General features: G+C 55.2%; 1 protein-coding gene and 1 long non-coding RNA gene across 2 annotated transcripts; one reads left to right on the forward strand and one right to left on the reverse strand.

Moving 5' to 3' along the window:
- Positions 1-990: 990 nt before the first annotated feature.
- Positions 991-26,059, forward strand: PEDS1 (plasmanylethanolamine desaturase 1). Its single transcript, XM_040248184.1, has 6 exons — positions 991-1,229; positions 8,680-8,799; positions 19,949-20,040; positions 21,207-21,351; positions 22,750-22,962; positions 24,982-26,059. Exons 1-6 carry the CDS (start codon positions 1,106-1,108, stop codon positions 25,101-25,103), a joined length of 816 nt encoding a protein of 271 aa, XP_040104118.1. The 5' UTR covers positions 991-1,105; the 3' UTR covers positions 25,104-26,059.
- LOC120869100 lies at positions 25,280-27,621 on the reverse strand. The gene is made up of 2 exons (XR_005722425.1): positions 26,198-27,621; positions 25,280-26,077 (listed from the first exon to the last, which is right to left on the reverse strand). It is a non-coding gene; the product is annotated as an uncharacterized LOC120869100 (long non-coding RNA).
- Between the last annotated feature and the right edge of the window lie 148 nt (positions 27,622-27,769).

Below are 27,769 nucleotides of genomic sequence, written 5' to 3' on the forward strand. Positions count from 1 at the left end.
CTGAGGTAATAAATTCATTTGAGACTTAATTCACTCCATAAGCATTTCCTCGAGCCCTTTGGGAAGATCCCCTTGGGGAAGGAGAAAGCTACCCACTCCAGTATTCTGGCCTGGAGAATTCCATGGACCGTATAGTCCATGGGGTCTCAAAAAGTCGGACACGACTGAGGGACTTCCACTTCACGTCACTTCGGCTGACAGGGACGTGGGAGAACGGCTGTGAACTCAGCACGTCTTAGCCCTGGGGAGCTTGCTTTCTGGGGAGGGGGGAGCCTGGCACCGTCCGTTCCGACGAGCACTGGGAAGGCGCGGTGATGTCACAGTGACCGGAGAAGCGGGCACCTCCGGGCGCTGCGGTGACAGGGGCCTCTGAGGAGGCCACCCAGCTCCGGACTGTGAGTAAAAAACACCCTGCGGTCGAGCTCTTGGCCCGGCGCCCAACAGATAGTCAGCGCTCACCAAATCTGACAGAGACTCTTATCACTTTCCTGTCTCCTCCCTCCGAGGGACACTGCCCCCAGCCCCCGGTCAGGCTTGTCCCCGGGGGCACCGCGCGAGCGGGACCCACGGTGAGGGGCGACGCTCGGGGTCTTCGGAGACCCTGAAAGCGGCCCCGGCCAGGGACCCTCCAAACGGGGCCTCCCCTCCCCGGCCAGGGGACCCTCCCCGCGCGTCCCCTGCCCGTCACAGACGCCGGCCTGAGAGTGCCCAAGAGATGGCCCCTCAGACCTCGGCCCTCGGCACCTGGGGCACCGCGGGGGTAAACACAGCCCTCCCGGGGCCGTCAGCGCGCTCGGACCCACAGTGCGGCGGCGACGTGCAGAGAAGCGCGAGCTGCCGAGACGCGCCGCCGCCCGGCTCTTCCGTACGCTGCGGGCCCGCCCCTCGCGCGCCGCGGTTGGCTGCGGCTCGGCGGCCGCTGATTGGCTGGCGCGGCCCCCGGCGCGCGACCCCATTGGCTGTGACGCCCGGCCGGGCGAGACCCCCGCCGGCGCCGCGGCCGCGCCCCGGGCCGGGCCGTCATTGGGCGGCGTGATCTCGCCGCGGTTCCGCGGCCCTGCCGCCGCCGCCAGCGGAGCGCACCGGGCTGGCCGGGCGAGGGACCATGGCGGACGCCGAAGACGGACCGGGCCAGCAGCCAGAGCTCGAAGACGATGAGGAGGCGTCCTGCCGGCGCTGGGGCGCGCAGCACGCCGGGGCCCGCGAGCTGGCCGCGCTCTACTCCCCAGGTAGGACCTCCGGCCCCCTCTCCCGGCCCGCAGTCACCAGCCAGCCTGGGCTGCGGGGCCGCGATCCTTGGTCCTCTGGATCGGAACCCCAGCCTCAGCCCCCGGTGCAGAGCTCCAGCCGCGGCTCCTAACTTGCAAGTAGCGCCCCTAAGTCTGGGGACCCCACCCCAGCGCCCCTTCCAAGCGCAAACCAGAACCCCAGCCACGGGGCTTTCTGGATGCAAAGACAGTCCCCCGGATCAAGGAGCTGCCATATCAACTCCTCGGGTTACGAACAGCTCCCGTCACGCTGTCGGATCCCAATCCTAGCCCGGGGTCCCCGCGGCTGTAAAGAGCCCCTAGTCTTGGGGACCCACCACGCCAGGACCCCAAGCCGAAGGCACCCCCCCTCAGCGACATGTACTGGCCCCCCTCCTAAGAGTTACACCCTATCCCAGGTTCCCCAGATTACAGATTTCACACCCTAGGGCCCTATCTGCACCCCTGCCGGGGCCCTGGGCTGTAGTGACTTCACCTTACAAATCTGAGCATATCAGGTCTGCTCTGGGAACCTCAACTCAGGGGGCCCCACGTACCGAATGCCCCAGACGCCCATCCTCCAAAGCCCCATCCTAGATTTATAGCTTCAGTTTATAGACCCTCACCTCTCCCCCCGCACCCCGCAAATTAACTCTCACCCTGTATTTTGAAATTCTGGTTGGTGAGAGCCTCCCTGCACACCTTCCAGTTTAAGCTTTCTCTCAAAATTTAAACCCCAGTCCCAGCCACTTCCTCTCCCCCACGTAGATGTTTATATTAACCTCCTCCATAAGGACTTGTCCACAGACCAGACCGCAAAGTTGGAGACCCTTGCTCTGCTTCTGCCCCCCCCCGACAAGGTCCCGGTGTCTGCCTGCTGGGCCTACCGTTTCTGCTCTAGCAAGCAATGACCTCCACCCCTTCTCTGACTTCCACTTGAGCCTCAGGAATCTCATTGCCAGGCCCCAGCAGAGCCAAGTGTCCCCAGGGCTTAAGGAATTGCCTTTGTGAACTCCAGAGTCAGGTGACTGAGAGGCCCCTATGCTTGGGTGTCGCCAGCTCATCCAGCTTTATTTATTTGTCAAACATTGTGACATCTTTCCTTTTACCCCGGGGAGGGGGAGGGGGCCACCACGCATAGATATCCCTTGCCTGAGGTGAGAATGAGTCCGCCACCACCTTTGGCTTTCTGCCCTGACTGGCCAGGGTTTGCATACCATCTCTGCCATAGCTGTCTCTATGACCTGAGCCGTAGATCACCAGAGGCCTTTCTGGATTTGCAGTTTCATGTTCTGAGTCTTTTTTTTTTTTTTTTTCCAAACCTAACTTGGGCATCTGGCCCATGATGCCGTAGTGTCTTTAACCAGTTCCCCCAGCACCCAGCTTGTGGACCTAAAACCTCTGGTGCTGCCTGGGGCAGCCTGGACTAAGCATCCTGACTCTGCTTCTTAACTGTGTGACCTGGGCCAAGGTGCTGGCCCTGTCTGAGCCTCAGTTTCCTCACCTCTAAAATGGGTACATGATAAAGCTTATCGGTTCCTTAGTGTCACTGGGAAGGGGAAATGAGATCATTGTTTGCAGTGCCTAGCAAACAATAGGGAATCCCTGTTATTAGTGCCATAGCCCAACCTCTCCTGTGAGACTTGGGGTACACTGCCTCATCTCTGTGGTCCTCAGGCTCACCACCTGGAAATCCAGGGTAAGATTCAAAGGCCCCTTCCTTTGGTGTCCAGCTCCACCCACTCAAGTAAACCCTGCAGACCTTGAAATCATAAAGGTGTTCCAAGCCTCCCCTGTGGACTCCGCTTCTCATTCCACCATGATTGCATCTTTGTCCAGTTCTGGTCTCCCCAAGTGCCCCTCACCGTCTGAAGGACAGCCCCTCAGGGATTTAAGGGAGCAGACAGTCTTGCAGTCCCCCAAACCTGCAATCAGAGGCCTTGCCTCCTCCCGACTTGGAGTTTGGGTGGGGCAAGGGGAGTGCCTGGGGAGGGGGAGTGAAGCAGAAAGAGACTGGCTTCTCTAAATTCCATAGGCCTCCCTCTGCCTGCCTCTGTCTCTTGACGTTGGGGAAGCACCTCCATCTCTCCGGGCCTGGCCTATGACGTAAGGGACCAGGGACACATGCTGAGCACTGGGACCCTTGTCCCAGTCCCTGTTCTAACCCTTTGGGGAACAGTGGTGAACAAAACAGGGAAAACAGAGTTGGGCTTCTGTAAACCCAGTAAATAAGGGAAATAGCTTGCTTGCCCAGTGGTGGCAAGTACTGCGGAACAAATAGCCAAAAAGGGAGAAGTTGGGGACAGTCACATTTTAGGGGGGGTAGTTAAGGCCTCCCTGAACAGGTGACATTTGACCCGAGACCAGAAGGGAGGGACGCCTGAAGATATTTGAGGAAGGATGGGTCCAGACCAGGGACACAGCAAGTGCAGAGGCCCTGAGGTTAGGAGCGAGCCTGAAGTGTTTGCGGGAGACTGAGGCGGCCCGCGGGCTGGAGCAGAGGGAACCAGGGCAGAGTCAGGAAGGGTTCTGGGAGTGGATTCCTGAGATTCACAGGGCCAGAGGTAGGTTGGTACCGTGACAGCTGGCAGCAACAATGAGGCAGTTAACATAGTTGACATTTATTGGTCCCTGACTGTGTGCTGGGCGTTTCCTCCCTATGCTCTCATTTCAGCCTCCTTACAGTTGTCTCAGGAGTGTCCTGGTATCAACTCCGTTTTACAGGGGAGGAAACGGAGACCCCTGTAGCCTCCTCATAGCCCACCCCCAACACGTGTTCTTCCCAGTGCTTGTCCTGCCTGGGACTTGGCTTGCTTCTGCTCACCAGAGGGGAAGGTCAGCCTCGCCAGGGACACCATATGTTTGCCTGGCCTGGAGTGGCTGCACCCTGTCCATCTTTAAGACCTTCCCTGAGGCTTAGCAAACAAAGAGTGATGAACACGGTCACACAGAGAGTTAGCAGGGCCAGAACCTGAACACTGTTCTGGGGCGTTCTGGGTTCCGTGTTCCGAACCTTTGCTGTGGAGGTGAGCCTGCCGAGGGTGGGGGTGCGGGAGGGGGCCCATGTTCCAGGGCGGCCGGGCAGCATGCCTGCAGGGCTGGCGGCAGACACGATGGGCCTCGTGTCGGCTGAGAGCCGTGAGGGGTCTGATCGGGGCAACTTGGGGTGAAGAGCCTCAGCCCGATCTCCTGGACCCTGAGAGTCTGCCCTGAGGACGCGCCTGGGGCCTGGGAGCAATAGAGGGTCCAAGTTTGGGTTTTGCAGACCATCTGCCAGGTGCAGCCCTTGTGACGGCTGGGCAGGTTGGGCAGGCCTCCCCCAGCCTCACGGGCAGGCCCAGAGGCGAGGTGGGTGTCCTGCAAACTGGCGGGTACCAGCTGACCTCTGGCTATGTGGATACGCCGACTCCAGGGGTGGATCTTGGCAGGTTCCCGGAGCCCCTGTTCAACCCCAGCCTGTGGGACACAGGCACTCAGCGTGGGTGTGGGGGTGAGGTGAAGGGTGTCAGGAGTGCCGGGTGGGGGTCCTGGCCTACCATCCTGGAGCTGAGCTGGGCTTTGTCCCCAGAGGGCCTCCCGAGGCCCCTTCCTGGCCAGGCTGGTCCGTCACACTCCTGGCCCGGGTATCTGTCTCTCCCTCTCTCTGGCTACACTCGTTCTCTCCATCTCCGTGTATGTAGAGACCCCCCATCTCTCTCTTTCCTCCTCTTCTCCCTGTCTCTCACCTCTCTGTGTCTCTGATGCCATTCTCTCCCATCTGTCTCTCTTCCTCTGCGTCTCTCTGGTCCCTGCCTCCCCGCTACCTCCTGTCCCCCGACCTCCCTGTCCTAGTGGGCCCGGACCCACCTTAAGGGCAAGTTCCAGGGCTCGTCTGACTGAAACCAGAAGAGGCAGGCCCGGTGCCAGGCCTCCGGCTGTGACCTGTCCTCAGGAAAGCAGAGGTGCCCCCCGCCCCGCCCCTGCACAGCCACCACACGCCAGCTTGGCCCTTCCCCAGGCCAGCAGGCATCACCTCTGTCCCTCGGCTCCGATCATGGTCAGGCCAGGGGCTGGCTCAGGGAAGCAAGGCCTGGTGCTGTGCTGGAGGTGGCCCGCGCCCTCTATACGGAGGAAAGGCCTTCCCCTCCCCGGCCTCAGTCTGCCCATCTGTGATGTGACCCCGTTTAGACCCCTTGACCGTGCGGTCCCGGCCCGGCTCACTGTCCATGTTGACTTTGGCGACTCTCAAGGGGCTTCGGACACCTCCTCCCTCCAGGCCTAGTTTCCCCTCTGAAGGTCAGGGAAGATAGCCCCCAGGTTTTGGTGTACAGCAGGCTGGGCTGGCTGGGATCCTCCCTGGCAGTGTAGCTGGTATGGAAGAGGTGCTCTGTGAATGCTTGTTATAATAGATGTGTTTTTTCTGGGTCATAGTTGAGGCACTTGTTCTGCAGAAGACTCCAGAGCCTAGAGGACAGTTTAGATGGGAAAATATTCAGATTTTGGGATGTTGTCCATGGCAAGGGAAGAGAGTTGGGCTACCTTTGGAATCAAGACAGTCCCAAACGTCCAGGCTAAGGTCTCCCACTTACAGGCACAGGATCCAAACCCAGCTCTTGGTTTTTACCTGCTGAGCCTCAGTTTCTTCATCCAAGAAGTGAGATCACACAGTTCCTCCCTCGAGGCACTGAGACTTGAATGAAAGACTGTGCCTCATCTTTGAAAACCCAGATGACTGCAGGGGCCTGGCCAGCACTGCCATCAGGGGAAGCCCCCCAGGATGAGGCCTCAGGGAGGAGAGAGGGCTGGGGTAAGCCAGGAGCTCTGCCCCCATCTGAGGGGGGCTCAGACCTGGGGTGGCCAGAGCCTGTTTTCTTAAAGGAAGCAGGAAAATAGGAATTTAGGGTTTGTTTTTTTTTTTAAGCGTAGCTCCTTTTTTAAAAAAAACTAAGAGCAAAACATGGCAGAGCGGGGGGACTTCCCTGGTGTTACAGTGGTAAAGAATCTGCCTGCCAGTGCAGGGGACGTGCGTTCGATCCCTGCTCCGGGAAGATCCCACATGCCGCAGGGCAGCTAAGCCCACACCCCACAACCAGAGAAAGCCGGTGTTTCGCCAAGAAGACCCAGTGCAGCCGTTTGCTGTTCAGTCGCTCAGTGGTCGCCGACTCTGCGACCCCACGGACGGCAGCACACCAGGCTTCCCTGTTCTTCACCACCTCCCAGGAGCTTGCTCAGACTCATGTCCATTGAGTCAGTGATGCAAAGCCATCCAACCATCTCATGCTTCGAAAAGACCCTGATGCTGGGAAGGACTGAAGTGCAGCCACAGATGGATAAATGAGACAGGACAGAGGGAGTGGGTCTGCAGTCTCTGGCGTGGGCTGCACGCTGTGCCCAGCCCGCGATCGGCCTGGTTACTGTTCCTGTCACTTAATCTCATTGCTGGCGCTGCAGGCTGGGGGGCGGCAGATCATACTGCGGAATCTCCCGTCCCTGACCGCCGGCCCTCCCGGCTTGCTGCTTCTGAGCCCCCGGTCCTGGCCGCAGACCAGAGGCACAGAAGGGAAGGCCCTTCAGGGTCCTGTCATGGTGACGCCAGGTTGGGGCGCTGGGGTGGCAGGGCCCCGGGGTGCCAAGGAAGCAGCCCCTGACTGCGGAGTGGGCGGCGAGGGGCTTCTGCACCTGCCTCCATGTGAGGCCTGGAGGATCCTGGCCCTATCTGGGCCCCCAGGTCCTCGTCTGTACGAGGGATACGACCCTGGGCGTGTCCTTCGCCCACTCGGAGCCTTGGTCTTCTGACAGGGTGGAAGTTCTGGCTCTGGCTTGGAGCGCAGTCTGCTTTGTGCCTCCCAGACAAGGCCCGTTCTCTCTGAGCCTGGTCCTTGTCACACCGCTTCAGTGAAAGGTGCCCAGAAGCAAAGCCTGGTGGTTTTCCTCTAGGATCGTGGTTAGGAATTTGTTATTCTACAAGCATTTATTAAGCACCAACGCATGTCAGGGGCCTGCTGTGCCAGGCAGGCAGAGTCCTAGGCCTCCTGAGTTGACATTTAGGGAGAGGAGGATGGAGGTTATGCAGGCAGAGTTTCTCATGATGGGCCCCATGGTCAGGGAGCCCAGGCGTTAAAGGAGGAAGAGTGGATGGCTTCCTGGAGGTGGAGGTTCCACAGAGAGACCTGCAAGAGGAGATCTGTCCTTGAGACCAGCTGCCTGAGAAAACAGTGTTCCTGGGGACCGTGTCACATGCACGCAGGCGGTGCTTTTATTTCCTTTTGCGTTTTTAAATTTTAATTTATAATTATGAGATTTTTGCTAAGATAGCACATTCATAAATTTTAAATTCAAAAGGAGGCAAAAAGACAGTCTTAACTCTACAGTTGTTTGGCTGTTTTTTTCTCTTTTTTTATGTAAATGGATGTTTGGCACTTTGCTGTTTGCACTTACCAGTTTGTCCTGAATATCCAGTCCCTCCGTCAGCCACATAGGAACAGTCACCCAGGCTTTTTGCCTAGCAACAGGGACACTGTAAACCAAGTTAACTTGTCTGATTCCCCAGGCAGTGGATACTGAGGTTATTCTCAGTGTTTCGATATGGTCAACAAAGCTGCAGTTGAGTGAATCAGCCTGTCCCAGCCCACAGAATATTAAAAATACATGCCAAAATTATAGAGATGGTTTCATACTTGCATCCTGATTTCTGGCTCCTCTTGAGAATTAGAGCCTCTGACCTCCCTGGGCCCACACTCCCTGTCCTGGCAGTGGTCAGCCACTTAGTGCCTCCTGCTCTAGGAGGGGCGCTTGTGCTGCGGTGTCCCACTGCCCCCACCCAGCCCACCTCACTGCTTCAAACCGCCTGTCCAGCCCCTGGAGATGTTAAGAGCTTGAGACCTCCTCATCGGCCCTGTGGCTGGAGTTGTGGAAGTGATAACCGTGGTTGGTTTCTCCTGAATTCCTGACTCATTGCCTGGAGCCCCGCTTGATGGACATGGGACAGGGTCTGAACATGCATAATTAAAAGCTGTTTGTAGCGCTTCCAAATAATTGCCTACCAGAAGGGGGCAGGTGATAGGATAATAAGAATTAAAAAAAAGAAGCTCATTAAAATTCCTTCAGGGGTCTCCAGAGAGAGCCCAAAGGGGCCCACGAGATCAACGTTCTGGTCCTGTCTGCCAAAGACTCGGCACATGTAAGGCCAGCCTCGTGGGCACCAGGCCTGTGTGCAGAAGGGTTTAGTTTAACACAGTCAGCCCAGAGTATATGACGTTGGACAGACCGTCCCAGTCTCTGAGCCTCAGGGACACTCTGTGAAATGGGCATGCATTCAGCCTGCAGTCTGCACTGCAGACTCATGGAAAACAGTCAGAGAACCCTCCCTAGACCGGCCCTGCCTGGCTGTGATCCTTGATCTCGTGGCCTTGGCCCGCCGCCCTGTACTCACTCTTGCCCCTTCTCCCTACAGGCAAGCGCTTCCAGGAGTGGTGCTGCGTGGTCCTGTGCTTCAGCCTCATCGCCCACAACGTGGTCCACCTCCTGCTGTTGGCCCGCTGGGAGCAAACGCCCCTCGTGATGCTGGGCGTGGGTGAGTGCCCGCAGCCCCGCTGCCTGCCTCGGTTTCCCCAGGGGCCAGGGACCTACCTAGTGTCTGCACCACGCTGATGGCGACTCACACATCGTGCGCGCACAGGAATGGGGTTCGGGCTGTGGGGACCCTGTCGCCCATCGCACACACGTGGCAGCTGTGTCCGTGCTTGGCCCAGGGACCTGGGTGTCATCCTGAGTTCCTCCCCTCTGTCACTCCACATCCACACCATCACCAAGTCTCCTGGCTCTGCTTTTGAGTTGTATCCAGCATCCACCGTCCCCTCCCTGGTCCAGCACCATCCTCCAGGCTGGACTGTGGCAGAGGCCTCCTCCGTGGTCTCCCCGCCTCCACCTCAGCCCTCCACTGTCCACTCTCCACAGGCAGCCGGGAGGATCCCATCGGACCCCCCATGAGGTCACACCACTGGTCTGTGGTCCTCAGTCTACTTAGAACAGAACACCAGCTCCTTGGCACAGCCCCCAGCCCTCCCCCTCTCACTTCCCTCCTCCTGTCGGCTCACCCCGCTTCCGCCACACCAGCCTCCCCGCGGTGCCTCCCCGGGCACCGTCAGGCACGCTGCTAGCTCAGGGCCTTTGCACGTGCTCTTCCTGAGCTCGAGCTCTTCCCACGGAGCCCTGCGTGGTTCACTGCCTCGTCCCCCTCAGGGAGCTCCTCCCTCACAACAGCAGCCCTGCCGGGCGCCCCGCACCCGCTCTGTCCTGTGTTCTGTTTGTTTGTCCCCTGCCTCCCCCAGTCACACATCCGCTCCCTGAGAGTCAGGACTTGTGCGTCTTCGCTGCTGTGTCCCCAGACGCGATGCCTCACACAGTAGGTGCTCTATAAACACGCACCAAAGCAGTGAGTGAATGAATGGACAACCTACACACATCGGTGCCTGCCGAGCGGTTTCCGCCAGTCTGTCCTCAGGCGTCCACGGCCTGGGCGACAGGCACTGCCATCATTGGCATCGTTACACAGAGCAGGAGACTGAGCCTCAGAGCGGGGACCGGCCGGGGTCACCCCTCAAAATGGAAAGCACGACACGATTTCTAATTCATTGTCTCCACGCCCAGGTCCTGGCGTGACGTCATTCCTTCCTGCCTGCCCTCTGCCCCTCCGCTCTCCCCTCTAACTCCAGTGCTTGTCACCCTGACCCCAGGCTCGGTGGCCGCTGTGCCCTTGGTCCAGCCAGCCGGCCCCAAGTGTTCAGCTTCCACAGTCTCATTAAAAGCATTCTGGCCGCTCAGGCCAGTAGCACTCAGGCCTGCTAATTGAGCCATCGGGGTCTGCGGTAGGAGGGGGCATGTGCTGGGGGGCTGGACCAACTGGAAGGGAAAGAGGGTAACCCGTTAGTGCTGAGGAGCCGGGCCCTGCCCACGGAGCCGGACATGCCCCCTCTGTCCAGGGGCAAGAAGGACCTGCACCCCCGGCAGCACATTCAAGGGCGGGGGTGTCGACAGTGTGAGCCCCAACACCCGTCTGGGGGCGATCACAAGCGGACTGCTATGTCCTGGACTCACATCAGCTCTGCCACTCCCGGGCTCTGTGGCCGTGGGCAAGTGTCATTACACCCCTGAGCCTCTCTGCCATGTCTGGAAAGTGAGGCTGCTTGTAGTACCTGCTGGCTGGGGCCACTGTGAGGGCCAGACGCATCCCTCCTGAGAGGGCAGCGGCTGGGTCGAGGTAGGGAGGGGACACCGCCCAACATTCCCCTCCCCGGGGCTCAGACCTTGCCTCTCAATGGTCAGCTTAACTGTGGATATTTCCCGAGACCGCTGCATGCCAAGGGCTTCCCAAGTAGCACGAGTGGTAAAGAACCTGCCTGCCAGTACAGGAGACCTAAGAGGCGCGGATACGGTTCCTGGGTCCAGAAGGTCCCCTGCAGGAGGAAACGGTAACCCACTCCTGTGTTCTTCCCGGGGAAATGCCATGGACAGAGGAGCCCGGGGGGCTGCTGTCCGTGAGGTTGCTACAGTCAGACACGACTGAACAACTGCACAACAACAAACACCACCATGTGCCAAGCTCACCCTGGGCTCTTTGCACTGTAGGCGGCAACCGAGCGAGAGTTTCGGGCACCTGCTCTGGGACCCGGGTGGTTTCCCTGTCGGGCAGCAGCAGGGTCTGGGATGGTGTATCCAGACCTGCCCATCTCCTAAACTGCAGACTCCCTGACTAGGGACTGTATGGCCTCCACCAGGAGGGAGAGCGTGTTCTCAGCAGCGGGCCCACTCTGGGCAAAGGACCCATAGCACCAGAGCCCTCGGGTGGGTTGAGTGAGCCAAGAGGCTGGACATCCCCTGGTAGATCACCACCTCCCTCCCCCGACTGGGGCCAGATCTTCCAGCCCTGGGGTCAGGAGATTTCTCACCTGCTTATCAGCCAAGCTCTTCCACCAAACACCTTTGCTTCTGGACTGATAACAGCCTACAATCCTCTGATAGCAGTGTTTGCACAGTTCCTGATCGATTTAAGTAGTCACCCTGATTTCTGTGTTGACACACCGGAAGGAAGGGTACTGTGCCAGCGTACAGAAGCCACCCCTAGCCTGCTGCTATCTCCCAGGCGTTCTGGTGCCCCTGGCAGACCCCAGAAAGCCAAGGAGCCAGAAGCCGTGAAAAGGTACCCAGTTAATAAATACAGATAGATGATGCCATCCTGGGTGGCAAAGTCAAGATTGGCAGAAACTGGCAGGGAAGATGAGAGGGAAGAGGTCAGGGAAGGTCTCTCTGGAAGAGTGGCATTTGCGCAGAGACCTGAAGGCGGTGAGGGAGCGGGCAGGCGGCTCTCTCTCGGGTATTCCAGGCAGAGCGAGAGCAGGGGCAAAGCCCTCGAGTCTGGGGTAAGCCCCACACGCTTGGAGAAGAGAAAGGAGGCCAGTGTGGCTGGAGAAAATTGACCAGAGGAAGAGTAGCCAGAGGCAGATCAGAGGCCCGTGGGGACCAGCCGCACAGGGCTTTAAAGGCCGTGGTCTGAACTTGGGAGTTTTATCCTGCAGGCCGTGAGAAGGCACTGGCAGTTGGCCCCCTTGGAGCCAGTTCAGTTCAGCTCAGTTCAGCTCAGTTCAGTTCAGTTCAGTTCAGTCGCCCAGTCGTGTCCGACTCTTTGCGACCCCATGGCCTGCAGCACGCCAGGCCTCCCTGCCCATCACCAACTCCCAGAGCTCACTCAAACTCACGTCCATTGAGTCAGTGATGCCATCCAACCATCTCATCCTCTGTCGTCCCCTTCTCCCGCCCTCAATCTTTCCCAGCATCTGGGTCTTTTCCAAGGAGTTAGTTCTTCGAATCAGGTGGCCAAAGTATTGGAGTTTCAGCTTCAGCATCAGTCCTTCCAATGAATATTCAGGACTGATCTCCTTTAGGATGGACTGGTTGAATCTCCTTGCAGTCCAAAGGAATCTATAGTCTTCTCCAACACCACAGTTCAAAAGCATCAATTCTTTGGCACTCAGCTTTCTTTATAGTCCAACTCTCACATCTATACATGACCACTGGAAAAACCATAGCCTTGACTAGACGGACCTTTGTTGGCAAACTAATGTCTCTGCTTTTTTAATATGCTTTCTAGGTTGGTCATAACTTTTCTTCCAAGGAGTAAGTGTCTTTTAATTTCATGGCTGCAGTCATCATCTGCAGTGATTTTGGAGCCCCCAAAAATAAAGTCTGACACTGTTTCCACTGTTTCCCCATCTATTTCCCATGAAGTGATGGGACCGGATGCCATGATCTTTGTTTTCTGAATGTTGAGCTTTAAGCCAGCTTTTTCACTCCCCTCTTTCACTTTCATCAAGAGGCTCTTTAGTTCTTCACTTTCTGCCATAAGGGTGGTGTCATCTGCATATCTGAGGTTATTGATATTTCTCCCGGCAATCTTGATTCCACCTTGTGTTTCATCCAGCCCAGCATTCCTCATGATGTACTCTGTATATAAGTTAAACAGGCAGGGTAACAATATACAGCCTTGACATACTCCTTTTCCTATTTGGAACCAGTCCATTGTTCCATGTCCAGTTCTAACTGTTGCTTTCTGACCTGCATACAGATTTCTCAGGAGGCAGGTCAGGTGGTCTGGTATTCCCATCTCTCAGAATTTTCCATAGTTTGTTGTGATCCACACAGTCAAAGGCTTTGGCATAGTCAAGAAAGCAGAAATAGATGTTTTTCTGGAACTCTTGCTTTTTCAATGATCCAGTGGATGTTGGCAATTTGATCTCTGGTTCCTTTTCTGGTGCCTTTTCTAAAATCAGCTTGTACATCTGGAAGGTCACGGTTCATGTACTGTTGAAGCCTGGCTTGGAGAATGTTGAGCATCATGTTACTAGCGTGTGAGTTGAGTGCAATTGTGCGGTTGTTTTCAACATTCTTTGGCATTGCCTTTCTTTGGGATTGGAATGGAAACTGCCCTTTTCCCCTTGGAGCTGACATCATCTGATGCAGCAGGGTAGGCGGGTGGGGACAGAGAGGTCTGGAGGAGAGGCAAAGGTGGTGACCCAGACCCCAGCAGGGCAGCGGAGGTGTTGAGAAGTGGTAAGAGCCCGGTGCGCTGTGAAGGGTGAGCTGCCAGAAGGTGCTGACAGGTTGGCTGTGGCGGTGAGAGGGAGACGGGTTGGCGGCCTGAGGGAAGTGATCACCAACAGCCGGGAGGGAAGTGGAGGAGCCTCGAGAAAGGAGCTGCCTGGGGAAGCAGGAAACCGGAACTGGAAATCCCGGTGTCCCGGGAGGAGAGATGCTGTTTGAAGCCTAGGTGCTGGCGGAGGGCCCCCGGGGGTGCTCTGTGCGAACAGAGAAGAGGCCTGAGACCCCCAGGACTTCCAGAGCCGGAAGAGGAAGAAGAGCCAGCCAAGAGGAAAGATGAGGAGCCGGCAGGGTAGCGCAGACCTAGACGAGAAGGTGTTTCAGAAGACTTGGGGTCAGCGAGGAGCACCCACCAAGCAGAGGAGCAAGATGGGGCCACGAGGGACCATCGGAGTTGTCCCCCTGGAGGTCTTCAGCAGCCCGCACAAGGACGGCGTTGGCCGCAGCGGATGAGTGACCTAGGGATGACCGCGGGAGCCCTGAGCGGTTTCCTGCACTTGGGGAAAGTGCAGGGAGAATGTTGGGGGTGGTGAGCTGGTGCCCGAAGGAGGGACTAGAAATTCCAGACGGAAGGCACAGTGAGTGCAGAGGTCAGCAGTGATCCAGCAGTCACAGGGCCTCGGGTCGTGGCCGGCCTCTCTGGTCAGGAGTCTGGCCTGGAGGAGGAGTCTCAGCTGGATTTGAGCTGAAAGGTGGTAGAGACAAGATTTGGCCCCTGGACCGCAGGGACCAGGGCTTCCCTGATGGCTCAGCAGGGAAAGAATTTGCCCGCATTGCAGGAGACTCAGGTTCAATCCCTGGAGGAGGAAATGGCAATGCACTCCAGTATTTTTGCCTGGAAAATTCCATGGACGGAGGAGCCTAGTGGGCTACAGTCCGTGGGGTCACCGAGGGTCTGACACAGCTGAGCGACTAAACACACACGCTACACCTCAAGGACCAGCCCTCAGCAGTGTCTGTTTCTGTCTCAGCCCCATCTCCGCACCAGGCCTCAGGGTGGGCGAGGCGGAGAGGTCCCAGCGCGTGGCCTGTGGGGAAGTGGAGGCCCCAGGGAGCGGTCTCAGGGTCTCAGGGTGGCCGGGGTGAGTCATCATGGTCTCCTAGCCTGGCCCCATGTCCTGCAGGCAGGGTGGTGACCAGGCTCAGGCCGCCCCCAGGGTGAGCCAGCCACCAGGCGCTGACACCAGCCCTGGGACAAAGAAGCTTCTGTGTGCCCGCCTCTGCCAGCCCTGCTCCTGTTAAAGAGGACTCGGGCAGCAGGCCTGGAAGCCTGGACTCACGCTCTGGAAACGGCCACGGCCCATAGATCAGAGCCATTTCCTCCCGGAGGCAGGGGTGGGGGGTGGGGGTGACTCTCTTCTCTCCAAAAATAATTCCTGGCATCTCTGTAAAGCCCACGTTCCTCCTCCCTGCTGGGCAGCCAGAAAAGGCCAGGGGCTGGTCACTGGACAGATGACACCGCAGAGGCTCCGAGAGGGGAGCGATATTTAACTACTAACTGTGGCTGCACTGGGGGCCGCCTATGTACCCCACGGGCCTGCGCTGTGCGCTGTCGCTCCCTGTGTCTGACTTTTCTCAACCCCATGGACTGCAGCCTGCCAGGCTCCTCTGTCCATGGGATTTCCCAGGCAAGAATGCTGGAGTGGGTTGCCATTTCCTTCTCCAGGGGATCTACCCACCCCAGGGATGGAACCTGCGTCTCTTGTGTCTCCTGCACTGGCAGGCGGATTCTTTACCACTTCGTCACCTGGGAAGCCCTTAGGACTTGCATTTGCCCGTTACTAGCTGATGGTACTTAAGCGACGTAAATACCGTTCCTGTCTCAGACCTGGACATGGAGGCTCAGCATCATCATGAACATCCCTCTCTCTGGTCCCTGGCCACCGACCAGCAGCTCTGACCCCTCCTTACCCTCCAGGTCTCATTTCTTCCTCTGGCAGGTGGGATGTGGTGGGGCCTATCACAGTGGACACGAAGTGAGATGATACAGTTTTTTTTTAATGGACTTTCTTTTTTTAGGACAGCTTTAGATTTACAGGAAATGAGCAGAGAGATACAGCAAGTTCACATAGAAGCCCTGGCCCCAGTTCCCCTTATTAGTAATACCTCATATTGGTGTCATATGTGTGTTACAATGAATTCACCAATATGCGTACATTATTATGAAGTAAAGTCCATAGTTTATTCAGAGGTCCTTAAGTGTTTTTCAGTTTTAAATTTTTTTTAGGTAACAGCTTTGTCGTCATATTGTTTCACACAATATTGCATTCACCCATACAAAGTGCACGATTCAGTAGTTTTTAGTAAATTTATCAAGTTACCTAATCATCACCATGCTCAATTTTAGAACACTTTTGTCACCCTGCAAAGAAACCCTGTACCTCTTAACCATTAAGTCCTAACTGATCTCCGTTCTGTATCAGTAGATTTTCATATTTTGGATATCTCATGTAAATGGAACCCTGAACGGTGTGGTCTCGGGTGTTTTTGTTTGGTTGGTTGGTTGTGTCTTAGCTTCTTGTTTTATGCTGGAGGATAGCCAGTTGCCAGCATTGTGATGGTTTCAGGTGTGCAGCAGAATGGCTCAGCCACAGAGATCATCCTTCTCCCCCAGACTCCTCTCCATCCAAGCTACCGCTTATTGAACAGAGTTCCCTGCGCTGTGCAGTAGGTCCTTGCTGGTTATCCGTTTTAAATGTAGCAGCGTATACGGATGTCCTTAATTTTTAGTTACTGCCCTTTTTCTATCCCAGGATCCCATCCACGATCCCACATCACATTTAGTTGTCATGTCCGTTGAGGTTCCTGAGCTGAGAGTTTCTTGGATCTTCCTTGTTTTCAGTGACCTGGACAGCTTGGAGGAGTGCGGGTGTCTTGTGGGGTGCTCGTCTGCTGGGATTTGTCTAGCGTTTTTGTTAATGGGCTGTGTGTCTTGGGGAGGAAGAGTCCAGAGGTCAAGTGCCATTTTCCTCACCATCTATAGCAAGGATATATACTATCAGCATGACTGATCCCCATGACATTGACCTTGACCACCAGGCTCAAGTGGTGTTCGTCAGGTTCCTTTAAAGTTACTCTCACCACCTCCCTTTCGTATTATTATTCCCCTGGTAGAGAAGTCACTGCACAGCACATGTTTAATCTGTGGGGATTTATATTCCCAATATACACTTTTTTAACACCTTTGACAAAGGACCCAGCACACGGGAAGCACCTTAGTGTTAACTGTAATTATAAAACGTTTTTCTAGTATTGTTTTTATTATCATTATCATCTGTAAGGAGTTTCTCAGGTGGCGCTAGTGGTAAAGAACCCGCCTGCCAATGCAGGAGACATAAGAGACGCAGGTCCTATCCCTGAGCTGGGAAGATTTCCTGGAGGAGGGCACAGCAACCCACTCCAGTATCCTTGCCTGCCCCTATCCTGTCCAGAATCCCATGGGCAGAGGAGCCTGGTGGGCTACAGTCCGTGGGGTCGCAAAGAGTGGGACGTGACTGAAGCAACTTAGCACACACACATCATCTGTAAGGATTAAGTGCTTAGGACGATTAAGGAGATGAGATCTGTAACCGGCTTAGGACTGGCCTGCCTTGGTACAGTTTAGGGATTAAGAGAGATAAAACATTTAAGGTGCTGGCACAGGGCCTGGTAACTATAAGTGCTCAATAAATATCAAGTAAAACTAAATAAGCAAGTGGGTGGGGAGATGGATAGGTAGGTAGATGGCTGACATCTTTACCCAAAAAAGATGAAGGCATATGTCCTCACACAGGCTTGTGAATGACAGTTCACAGGAGCTGAGTCATTCCAGCCCCAACCTGGAAACAGCCTTGTTGTCCACCAGCAAAATGGATAAATGTACTGTGGTACATCCAGGTGGTGGAATACTATTTGGCACTGAAAAGGATGAACTCCTGAGACAACCACATGGATGCCTCTAGAAGCATTATGCTAGGGAAGGAAGCTAAACCCAAAAAAAGCACATCCCATAAGGATCCATCTATGTGAAGTTCCAGAATTGGCAAAACCAGTGTATAATTATGGGAAGCAGATTGGTGGTTGCGTGGACCAAAGGTGAGGAGGAAAACGGCACCATAAGGGAGCCTGCTGGAGGGCTGCGTTCTCCTGAGGCAGCGCCTTAGCTCAGGCTGACGAGACGGGGGCTCAAGAGGCACCTCCGCCGACCCTTCGCTGGCAAAGGGAAGATGCTGAGGCCCAGAGCAGGCAAAGAGTTGGCCCAGGGTCACACAGCAGTGCCTCCAACTCTTGATCTTGCTCCCCCTTAGCTTGGCCCCAGTGCCACTATTCCCTCGCGGTAGACACAAGGCAGTGTGTACACAGCATCCTGCGTATGCAACAGGAGCTCTATTAATGCCCCTACACCTACAGTGTAAGGGTATGAAAGGGTGCTGGTTTTGGAGACTGGTAGACTAACCTCAAACCAGGTCTGCCACTCAGGGAGGTGGTTCAACCTCCCTGAGCCCCTTTCCTCATCCGAGGAGTGGGGAAAATAAACGAGGCTGTCCCCTCAGATGGTGACCAGTGCTGTGAAAGAAACAAAGCAAGGAGATGTGACCAAGAGCACCTGCCTGGGAGGATGGCTTTAGCCCGGGGGCTTTGTGATGTTTACCCTGAGCTAGAAGACGGAGGAGGAGCCAGCCCTTCAGGGGTCTCAGGGAGTGGGTGGGGCGTCAGATAGAGGAGCAGCAAGTGCAAAAGCCCTGGGCTTCCCAGCCTTCACCAGCCCCTTCCCCAGCCGGGCCCACCCTCCCTCCACCGCCCTGAGAAGCACGACTGCCCAGCCCTGTGCACCCCCTCCCCAGCGCGGCCCCCAGGCAGCATCACCCCTTCCTCACCCTGTCCTTATTTTTTTCTTTTTCTGGCTGTGCTGGGTCCTCACTGTTGTGCGCGGGCGGGGGCTACTCTCTGCTTGTGCCCAGGCTTCGTTGCCCTGCAATATGTGGGATCTTCCCAGACCAGGGACTGAACCTGTGTCCCCTGCACTGGCAGGCAGATTCCTCTCCACTGTACCCCCTGGCAAACTCCCCTGCCCCTTATCTCTGTCCCAATGACATGAGTTCAGCCAATGTCCGATGCATCTCTGGCTCTAGTGCAGGGCCAGTAGGTCCCTGGCAGAATGTTGCCTTTATGGACTAAATGAACAACAGCAAAGATAATAATAGTATTGGGGGCTCCCTCTGCACTACAGACTGTACTTAGCACTTCCCATCGATTCGCTCAACACGTGTGCTGACCCATATTGTGTGCCGAGAAGTGGGATGCAGCCATAAATGAAAGACGAAAATTCCTGACTTTGGGGAGCTGACATTTTTATAGGGGAAGACAGTAAACAGAAATGAAGTCCAAGGTGATAGGTGCTTGGAGAAGAAAGGAGGCAGGAAATGCTGGGAGATGGGCATGCTTACGGTTTTAGATTAGGTGTCCTCCGGGGAACTTTGAGGCAAAAATCTGAAGGAATTGAGGGAGTGAGCTGCGTTACATTCTGGGAAAGAATGTTCCAGCAGAGTGAAGAGCAAGTGCAGAGACCCAAAGGCTTGTAAGGGGGTGTAAGGGAAGGGGAATATGCCAGCAGGGCTGAGACGCAGGCGGTGGGGAGCAGGATGGGGTGGTACTGGGGCGCCACATTGGGCAGCGGGCTGGCCACTCTGCCTTGGTTTCCCTGTGTGGACGGTGTCATGGTGCATCCTACCAAGATATTTGGACCCCAAGGTAGCTTAAGAGCCTGGCTCTGCCACTGGCCATGTATGCGACCACAGTCTAGTTAGTTCTGTTCTCCAAGCTTCAGTTTCCCTATTAAGTAAAAATAAAGATGGTACCAGCTTCTAATAGATAGTGAGAATTCATGAAGATCGAGCGTGTCTGGCACTGAGAAAGTATTCAGTAAACAGTAGCTGCCGTGTTCTTTTTTAATCCTCCTCATTCTCATCTGGCTAGAGGAAACTAGGGCACAGAGAGGTTAGGGAACATGCCCAGTGTCACACAGCTGGCGAGTGACAGCTGGCATGTGAGTCCCGGCGTGACAGCACTTACCCTCTGGATTGTACTGAACCCTCAAGTGAGCATGTGGTTTGGGGGCTGAGGGGTCTTTGTTCTGAAAAGGCTGCTGGGGGCCCAGTGATCACATTGACTGTTGGTAAAAGCTGGGTTGCGAGGCTGTGGCTCCTGTCTGGACCTTGGGTCCTTCCTGACACCAAACCCCAGAATGACCTTGCCATCTATCACCAGTAGCACTGGAGTAGAGCGGGGCGATTGTGGGTCAGAGAGAAAGTGCCAGCCGGCTCCTAACAGGGAAAGGCCGGGTGATCTGAGCCCAGTTTACTCTTCCAGCCTCATCTAGGAAGTGAGGCCCCACGTCTCCCTGGGGATGATCAGGTCAAGGGACAGACTGCTGCTCCATTCACAGGGAGCAGAGTGTCCCAAGGAGAGGAGGGAACACCCTAACCTGAATGACTGAGCGAATGACTTCCTGAGTTGGGGTGGGGAGCGGGCAGGGACATGCCCTCGACCCCCCCATCCCCACCTCCAGCTCACCCTCCTCTTGTCCACAGTCGCAGGGGCTCTCCTTGCTGACTTCCTGTCCGGCCTGGTGCACTGGGGAGCCGACACCTGGGGTTCCGTGGAGCTGCCCATCGTGGGGAAGGTAGGTATGTTGACCCAGCCCTGAAGCCCAGCCTGTCTCCTCCAGGAGAAGGTGGGGCTGTCTGACCTGAGCTGAGTCCCCTTTCCTCTCTGAGCCCATTTTCCTACCTGTAATGTGGGAACCATGGTTCCAGCCTGACCCCCGCTCACCTGCCTTCAAGACCAGAACAGGAATCCCCTGTGATTTCCTGGAAGCAAAAGCATCAGGCCTGGGACAGAGAGCTCTGATACATGTCCACCTCACTGGACCCCCTTGAACTTGGGGGCCATACTGCATCTTGTTCTCCTCTGCCTGCCCTGCTGCACCTCACTGTTCGTTTCCATTGAACTTTATCTGGTATCAGTCAGACGTTTTGATTGGGATAGAAAATCTGGTACACACTTAACCACAGAAAGGTACTGATTTGTGTACCAAAAATTTTAGAAGCCAAATTAGGGCGTGGTTGGGTCCAGTAGGACGAATAGACTGTATTCTCTGGACCCCGTCCCTCTCCACGCCTGTCTCTGCTTTCCCCCTCCGCTGGCTCCACACTCATGTGGGCTCTCCCCTGCTAAGGTAGCCGGGATGACCGTTCATCGCCTCAAGGTCCATCCTCCCAGCTCAGTGCTCCGCGGAGACCGCCCCCTTTCCCATAGTTAGGACCAAAGTCCCACGGCTCATCCCCATTGGCCTCGCTTGGGTCACATGGCCATCACACAGCCAGTCACTCTGGCCAGAGGAATGGGACGCTCTGATTGGCCAGGCTGGGGTCCAAGGAGGCAGCCTGATTGGAGCAGCTGGTACTAAGAGAAGAAGCGGAGGCTGTTACCAGAAGGAGGGATTGGATACAGGAAAAACCTGCCTGTCAGTGTGAGGGGTCTCTTCAGTTGCCTCAGGGTAGGAGAGGAGGGTGGAGGTTGTCGCCAACCCCCCCTCCATAGCCCAGGTCCGGAGACTGAGGCCCACAGAGGGACAGGCAGCCGGAGGTCCCACCAGGTCATTTGCACCCATCTGCTAAAGCTGCTAGACCCAGAACCTGACGGCTGGAGGGACCCACAGCAGTGCCGTGCTGGGGCAGCGTGCCAAAGACAAGGAGGCGCTCCCGCGCGGAGTGTGTGTGCAGGAGGTCAGGGAGAGGGGCTGACTGGTCGGCTGTGTCCCCTCTCCCATCCCCCCACCTCACCTAGGCTTTCATCCGGCCATTCCGGGAGCATCACATCGACCCAACAGCCATCACCCGGCACGACTTCATCGAGACCAACGGGGACAACTGCCTGCTGACGCTGCTGCCACTGTTAAACATGGCCTACAAGTTCCGCACCCGGAGCCCAGGTAAGCATGCCAGCTGGTAGCGGGGGAACCTCCAGAGAGCCCTCGAGGAGAAGCACACAACCCCCCACCGCGAGCCTCCCATAGCTTGTGTGGGTGTTTCACCCCTCAGTGTTACAAAAGTTTAGTTAGTTGCCCTCATGTAAAATTGGGATATTTGACATAAAGATCTGTTTCCAACTTCTCTTGAACAATCCAACCTGGCCACCTGTGTCCTGGCTCCCATTTGGCTGCACTGGGCCGGAGCTGAGCTGTGGGGTCCCCCTTGCACAAGATGCATGCTCTCCCGTTTGCCACAGTCCCCGATGCTCCCTGCAGTCCTAACCTCCGCCCGCCCCCACCCCCAACCTTGTTCATTTGAATTCACCTGCCTGGCCCTGGGGGCTTCTGATCTTGCTGCCTGGGCTTAGTGGAAAGAGTATGTATAGCCTGATCTAAACTCACTCCTGAGTTCAGATCTCTGCCCTGCCTATTTGGGGAAGGGAACTTGTCCCAAGGCAAGTCCCATCACCTCTCTGAGCCTCAGTGACCTCAGTGCAGGGGGAGATGGGGGAAGACTCCTTCCTCTGAGCCAGCTCTTGTTCTAACAGCTTGACACCTTGCTGGTCTTCAGAGCAGGCCCTGTGGGGAGATGGGCTGAGTGTGTGTGGTGTCTGACCACATCCTCTCCCCGCTGCTCTGAGCGACTGTGAGCTCCCTTCTGAGAACTGCCAGCACAGGTCCCACCCCTCCCCTTGGGATAAGCCTGAAGTCAGTGACCCAAAAAGCCTGCAAAAGACCAGCCCCCTGCCTCTGAGTGGGACTCACTCTGTGGAGTCATCAGCATTTCAGAATCCACCCTCCGCCCCCCCGGATCAGGCTGAGACAAGACTCCCCCCATCCCATCTTTGCTTAACTCTTCCCCTGCCCTGTCCTGCTTTCCTCACTCCCTTGGGTGTTTTTCAGAAGATTCCCCTCCCCAGTCAGATAAATCACGTGCACATGAGTCCTCGTCTCAGCGAGGCTCTGCTTCTAGGGAATCTGGACCAAGATTTATTCCCATTTCATTGATGAGGAAGTTGAGATGTAAAGAGGTAGAGTCGCTGACCCAAGTTCACACAGTCAAGAAATGTCACAGCAGGGACTTGCACCCAGCCCTGCCTCACTCCAAAGCCCACATTCTCAACCATTCTTTCTGCTTATTCCTATTCTGCCTACTGAGCAGAAGGGAAGACTGAGGCCACAGGAGAGTCTGAGCCTGCCAGAGGCCATGTGGGAGGTTAGAAGGAGCCCAGGGTGCCTGCCATCCCGGGAAGTTTGCCGCCCAGGGGCAAGGGGTGAGGGCCAGGCTGGCAGTGGGCCCCTGCCCTATGTGACAGCTGTTTGGGGCCCGTGGGCACCCACCCTCTCCCCACCCTGCAGAAGTCCTGGAGCAGCTGTACCCCTGGGAGTGCTTCGTCTTCTGCCTAGTCATCTTTAGCACCTTCACCAACCAGATTCACAAGTGGTCACACACGTACTTCGGGCTGCCCCGCTGGGTCACCTTCCTGCAGGACTGGCACATCATCCTGCCCCGCAGACACCATCGCATCCACCACGTCTCCCCCCACGAGACCTACTTCTGCATCACCACGGGTGCGTTCACAGGATAGCAGGGGCGGGCTGCCCCCACTCCGACTGCCGCTCCGTCCTTAGGGTTAGGGGCAGAGGTCACGGGGGGACGCGGCACAGTCCTGGAGGAACTTTCTCTCAGAACACACATTTCTTGGGTACCTACTATGTGCCACGCACCCTTCTAGGTGCCAGGGACACAGCCATAAATAAGATAGACACTCACACACCCTCTTCGTAGAGTTGTGATGCCAGCCACCCATCATCTAGCAAATATTTATTGAGTGCCTACTGTGTGCCATGGCACTGAACAAAACACAAAAATCCCTACCTTTATAGCATTCTAAGAGGGGACATCCCAGGCGATAAGTACTACATCTGACAGTCCTAACTGCCAAGGAAGAAAATAACACAGAAGGGGGTAGCAGAGGGAAATAGGGAGCTTTGCCCCTTTAAATGGGTTGGTCAGGGAAGGCCTCCCAGAGAAGGTGGCATTTGAACTGAGGGAGAGAGTCATGAGACCTGGAGGGAAGAGCTCTCCAGGCAACAGGAGCAATAGGTGAAGGAGGCAGGAACACACACGCCTGGTTTGTTTCCGGAGCAGCGAGGAGGCTGGCGTGGAGTGAGGGCCAGGATAGGGGAGCTGGCAAACTCCAGGTGTGGGAGATGCCATGGGGACAGACAAAGCAGGGTGGAGAGCAGAGAGTCGGGGGGAGATCAGAAATCTGAAAACTGTGAGAGGGGCCCTGCGGATAAATGACAGATAGATCCAAGCAGAGGGAATAGCAAGGACAAAGGCCCTGAGGCCAGAACATGTGCCCCGGGGGCAGTCGGGAGGCCCACATGCGGAGTCAGTGAGCCAGTGCCAAGGAGGTGAGGCAAGCAGGTTTTCCGGGGTCCGTGGGTATCTTTTTAAGGTTAAGTATATCACGGGTGCTGTTAAGTCAGGCCAGCTTGGGTAACCTTCACCTCCTCCATAGGCAACTTTCAGAGGCTCACAAGCCTCCCTGGTTATCAGTTTTCTCATTCACAAGATGAGGCTACAGCCACTCCTTCACAGACCACCTGCCAGGGCTGCCGTGTGAATGGTCAGATGGCAGATGCAGTGCCTGGCACGTAGCGGGTACTCAGTAAGCGACACCTACGGGTTTGGAGCAGGGGTTGGGTTTGCTTTGGTTTAGTTTGGTCAGGTATTTTGTAGGGTTTTTGTTTTTGCGTTTCTGAAAGCAGAACTGAGAGCCACAGAAAATATTTTTTTGTACATCCTAAAGTCATGCTTTTTAGGAGCAGGTGGAGAGGGGTAAATTTTAGGCTGTTCTGGAGATCACTTAATTGTTCAGCCAGGGCTGGGGTCAATCTTGGTTTGGCCAGGTACTAACTGGGAGACTGCCCTCCAAGACAGTCTTCTCATGTGGGAAATGGGACTCATAATAATACCTAGTTCAAGGTTCAGGTGGGAGACTGTAATACAGATTAAATAAGATTATGAGGCTTATTTAATGGAAATAAGACTATTCACTTAGCTACCATGCCAGGCATCATCCTAGGCCCTGGGATCTAACAGGATCAACAGTGAAAGAACATGGGGTTCTGGTTGGGAGCTGGAGATCAAAACCAACACTAAACAGGGAAGTGACAAATTAATGAGGATGGTTACAGGTTATCATGAAGGCTGTAAAGAAATAAGGATGGGTGATGTGACAGGCCTGGAGGGCTGCTAAGTGGTAGTCAGGGAAGGCTTCCTGGAAGAGGTGGCGTTAGAGCCAAATGATAGGAAACACTGCCTCCATGCCTGGCATATAGTAAGAGCTCAGTAAGAAGGTGAGTGAAGGGATGAAGGTGTATGTCTGAGCAGCCCCTCAGCCCATTGATGGGAAGCCCTCATCCCCAGATTCCTTGGTTAGCCCTTTTCCCCTGCCCTCTGCAGACCTACTCCCAGTTCCTCTGCTGCCCAAGGCAGGGCCAGCTGTCTCTCTCTGTGCTCTTACTGTTGCTCTCCCATTCAACCCCTCCTCACACCCCCCTGCCCTGTCTCTGCTGCAGGCTGGCTAAACTACCCTCTGGAGAGGATGGGCTTCTGGCGACGCCTGGAGGACATTATCCAGGCCCTGACAGGCGAGAAGCCTCGGGCAGATGACATGAAATGGGCGCAGAAGATCAAATAACTCCTCCAGGCACCACCTCGTTGCCAACCTTCCCCAGCTCCCCCAAACTGAAGCCATCTGCCAAATTCCAGCCTTCTCGCGCTGGCCACTCCAGGTGGAGAGCACACCTCCTGGGCTGGGCCCGGGCACCTCTAGCCCACCCATCCCCCCTTGTGACACAATACTTGAGCCACTGATTTTTTTCATTTCCTTCATTTTTTTTTTCCCCTTGGCCCCTCCCTAGCCACCTGAGCTGCTCTGTCTGCCAAGCCTGACTGCAAAAAAAAAAAAAAAGAGCCCCACCCTTTCAGCCATCCCTTGGGTTGAGGACAAGCTCACACAACCCAACTCCCCACACGCCCACCACCCCCTGCCCCACTGGGCAGCCCTTCAGCGTGGCTGGTATCGGAGCACTGAGTCATCTTACCTGTTCCTATCTGTCTGCCTGCCAGGGCTCTAGGAGCCCCCAGGCACAGCTGACTGTCCCTGGACCGTCACCCCGCTATGGCCCTGCAGACTTGACTCCAAAGGCCTCGGTGAACAGCCTGCCCAGTCACCACCTTCAGCCTAGCTTGTCCACCCAAGGGCGGCAAAGTGCAGCAAGGGTCTGGGGGCAGCTGGCCAGATGAAGCCGAAATTTCCTGATCGAGTGGACTCTGTGCTCCCCAACCCTTCCCCCATCTGTGTGATTCCACCCAGAGCTGACATTTCTAATCGGAGGATGTCTTCGAAGGGCACAGCCCCTGCAAAGGGTCTTGGTCATTGGAAAGGGACAGGGTGTCTCCTCTAACTTGAGGGTATGTCAGAGAAGGAAGAGTGGGGCTTTTTTGTTTCGGTTATTTTTTTTTTTTAACGGTGCTTGCTTGTTTAATGTAAATAATAGAAAGCCTTAATATCTTTTCTGTAACACGGAGTAATATTTTAATGTCATGTTTTGGATGTACATAATATATTTATAACAAAGCAGCAAGAGTCTACTTAACCTGGGCTGCCTCCTGTTTCCTGATTGGCTGGGGGAGGGGAAGTAAGGAGGCTGGAGGGTGAGGCCCCACCCACCCCTATTCCCAGCTTCACCCACAGCCCTCTGCTAAGATGGAGGCTTTGTCCCCCGAGACAGTGAATCAGTGTTGACATCTGCTCCAGACCCTTTTAGAAGGGGGCCCCATGATTCCGTGAGGAATTTTCATGTCGGAGATCATGGGGGTAGAGACATGGAGGCAGAACCCTACTGAGGAATCGCTTCTGCAAAGGTTTACTGCCGCCAAGCGTGGAAATGAGCCGACAAACAAGGACCTCGCTGGTGGAGTCGACTTCCTGGGGGGAGAGACAATAAACATACATAATGCACACGGACATTCAGATGGTGATTTGTGAAGAAAATGAAACGCTTGGGATGACATGGGAAAAGCGGGGTGAGGCTGCTTTGGCAGGTCAAGGAGGGCCTCTCTGAGCAGGTGACATCTGAGCTGAGACCTGGAGGAGGAGATGGAGCCAGTTGAGGAAAGAATTGTGGGAAAAGCCCTCCTGGCCGGACAGTAGTGCAAAGACCGAGGCAGGCACGTGCCTGGGGTTTTTAAAAGAATGCGGCTGGACTGGAGTGAGCAAGGGGACAGTGGAAGATGAGGTTTGAAAAATAGGGACCAACTATATGGACAGCTAAATGGGGAGACTGGACATGTTAAACAAGTATCTTGCTCATTTATTCACTGAACAAATACAAGGTACCTCCTATATGCCAGGCGCTGGGATTCAGCAGTGAACACACAGGCATTTACAATTAATCTAGTCTGGGCTAGATAGTTTCTATAATGTTAACAAGGAAAAACAAAAACCTTCTGGAGACAGAGAATGATAAAACTCTAGAGCAGTCACAGATAGAGTTTTTTTAATGTGACCCATAACTTTATTTTCCTTAAACTTTGCCCACCACTAGACTTTTGAAAAAAGTTTTATTTTGAGATAACTAGATTCTCCTGTAGTTCTAAGAAAACCACCAGTGTAGACTTTTGATTTGAGACTATCTGAGGGGGCCACAAAAGGAAGGGGTATTAGAATTTATCATCTCTAAATGACAGAAACTATAACTGTCAGGCAAAAATCAGTAGTGAAAATAATTCATGTAACTGAAAAGTTTAGAGGTGTTTCTGACTTAAGGTTTGGTGGGACCCCGGGGTACACATGATTCATCAGAACTTGGTGTCTCTGTCTAGCTCTATTTTCTGTCAAGCGAGTCGAGGTTGACATTGGACCAGCTCCATATCTCAGTAGAAAATGTTTTCCTTCCCAGCAGATGCAGCCAAAGTCCCAGGGCAGGCTCTTACTGGCCTGGATTGGGTCACATCCCTATTCCTGAACCAACCATGTTGGAGTGGGATGGTAGTGTTCTGATTGGCTAGGGCTGAAATACCCACCTAGAGTTGCAGAAGTGGGATCAACATTTCCCAACCACAGGATGAGAGGAGGAGGAAAGGATGGTTGCTGAAAGAAAAGGTGTTAACCAGTGGAGGTGATGGAATTCCAGTGGAGCTATTTCAAATCCTGAAAGATGATGCTGTGAAAGTGCTGCATTCAATATGCCAGCAAATTTGGAAAACTCAGCAGTGGCCACAGGACTGGAAAAGGTCAGTTTTCATTCCAATCCCAAAGAAAGGCAATGCAAAAGAATGCCCAAACTACCGCACAATTGC

This window comes from Oryx dammah, unplaced genomic scaffold (genome assembly GCF_014754425.2).
Source record: "Oryx dammah isolate SB20612 unplaced genomic scaffold, SCBI_Odam_1.1 HiC_scaffold_10, whole genome shotgun sequence".
Taxonomy (NCBI): Eukaryota; Metazoa; Chordata; class Mammalia; order Artiodactyla; family Bovidae; genus Oryx; species Oryx dammah.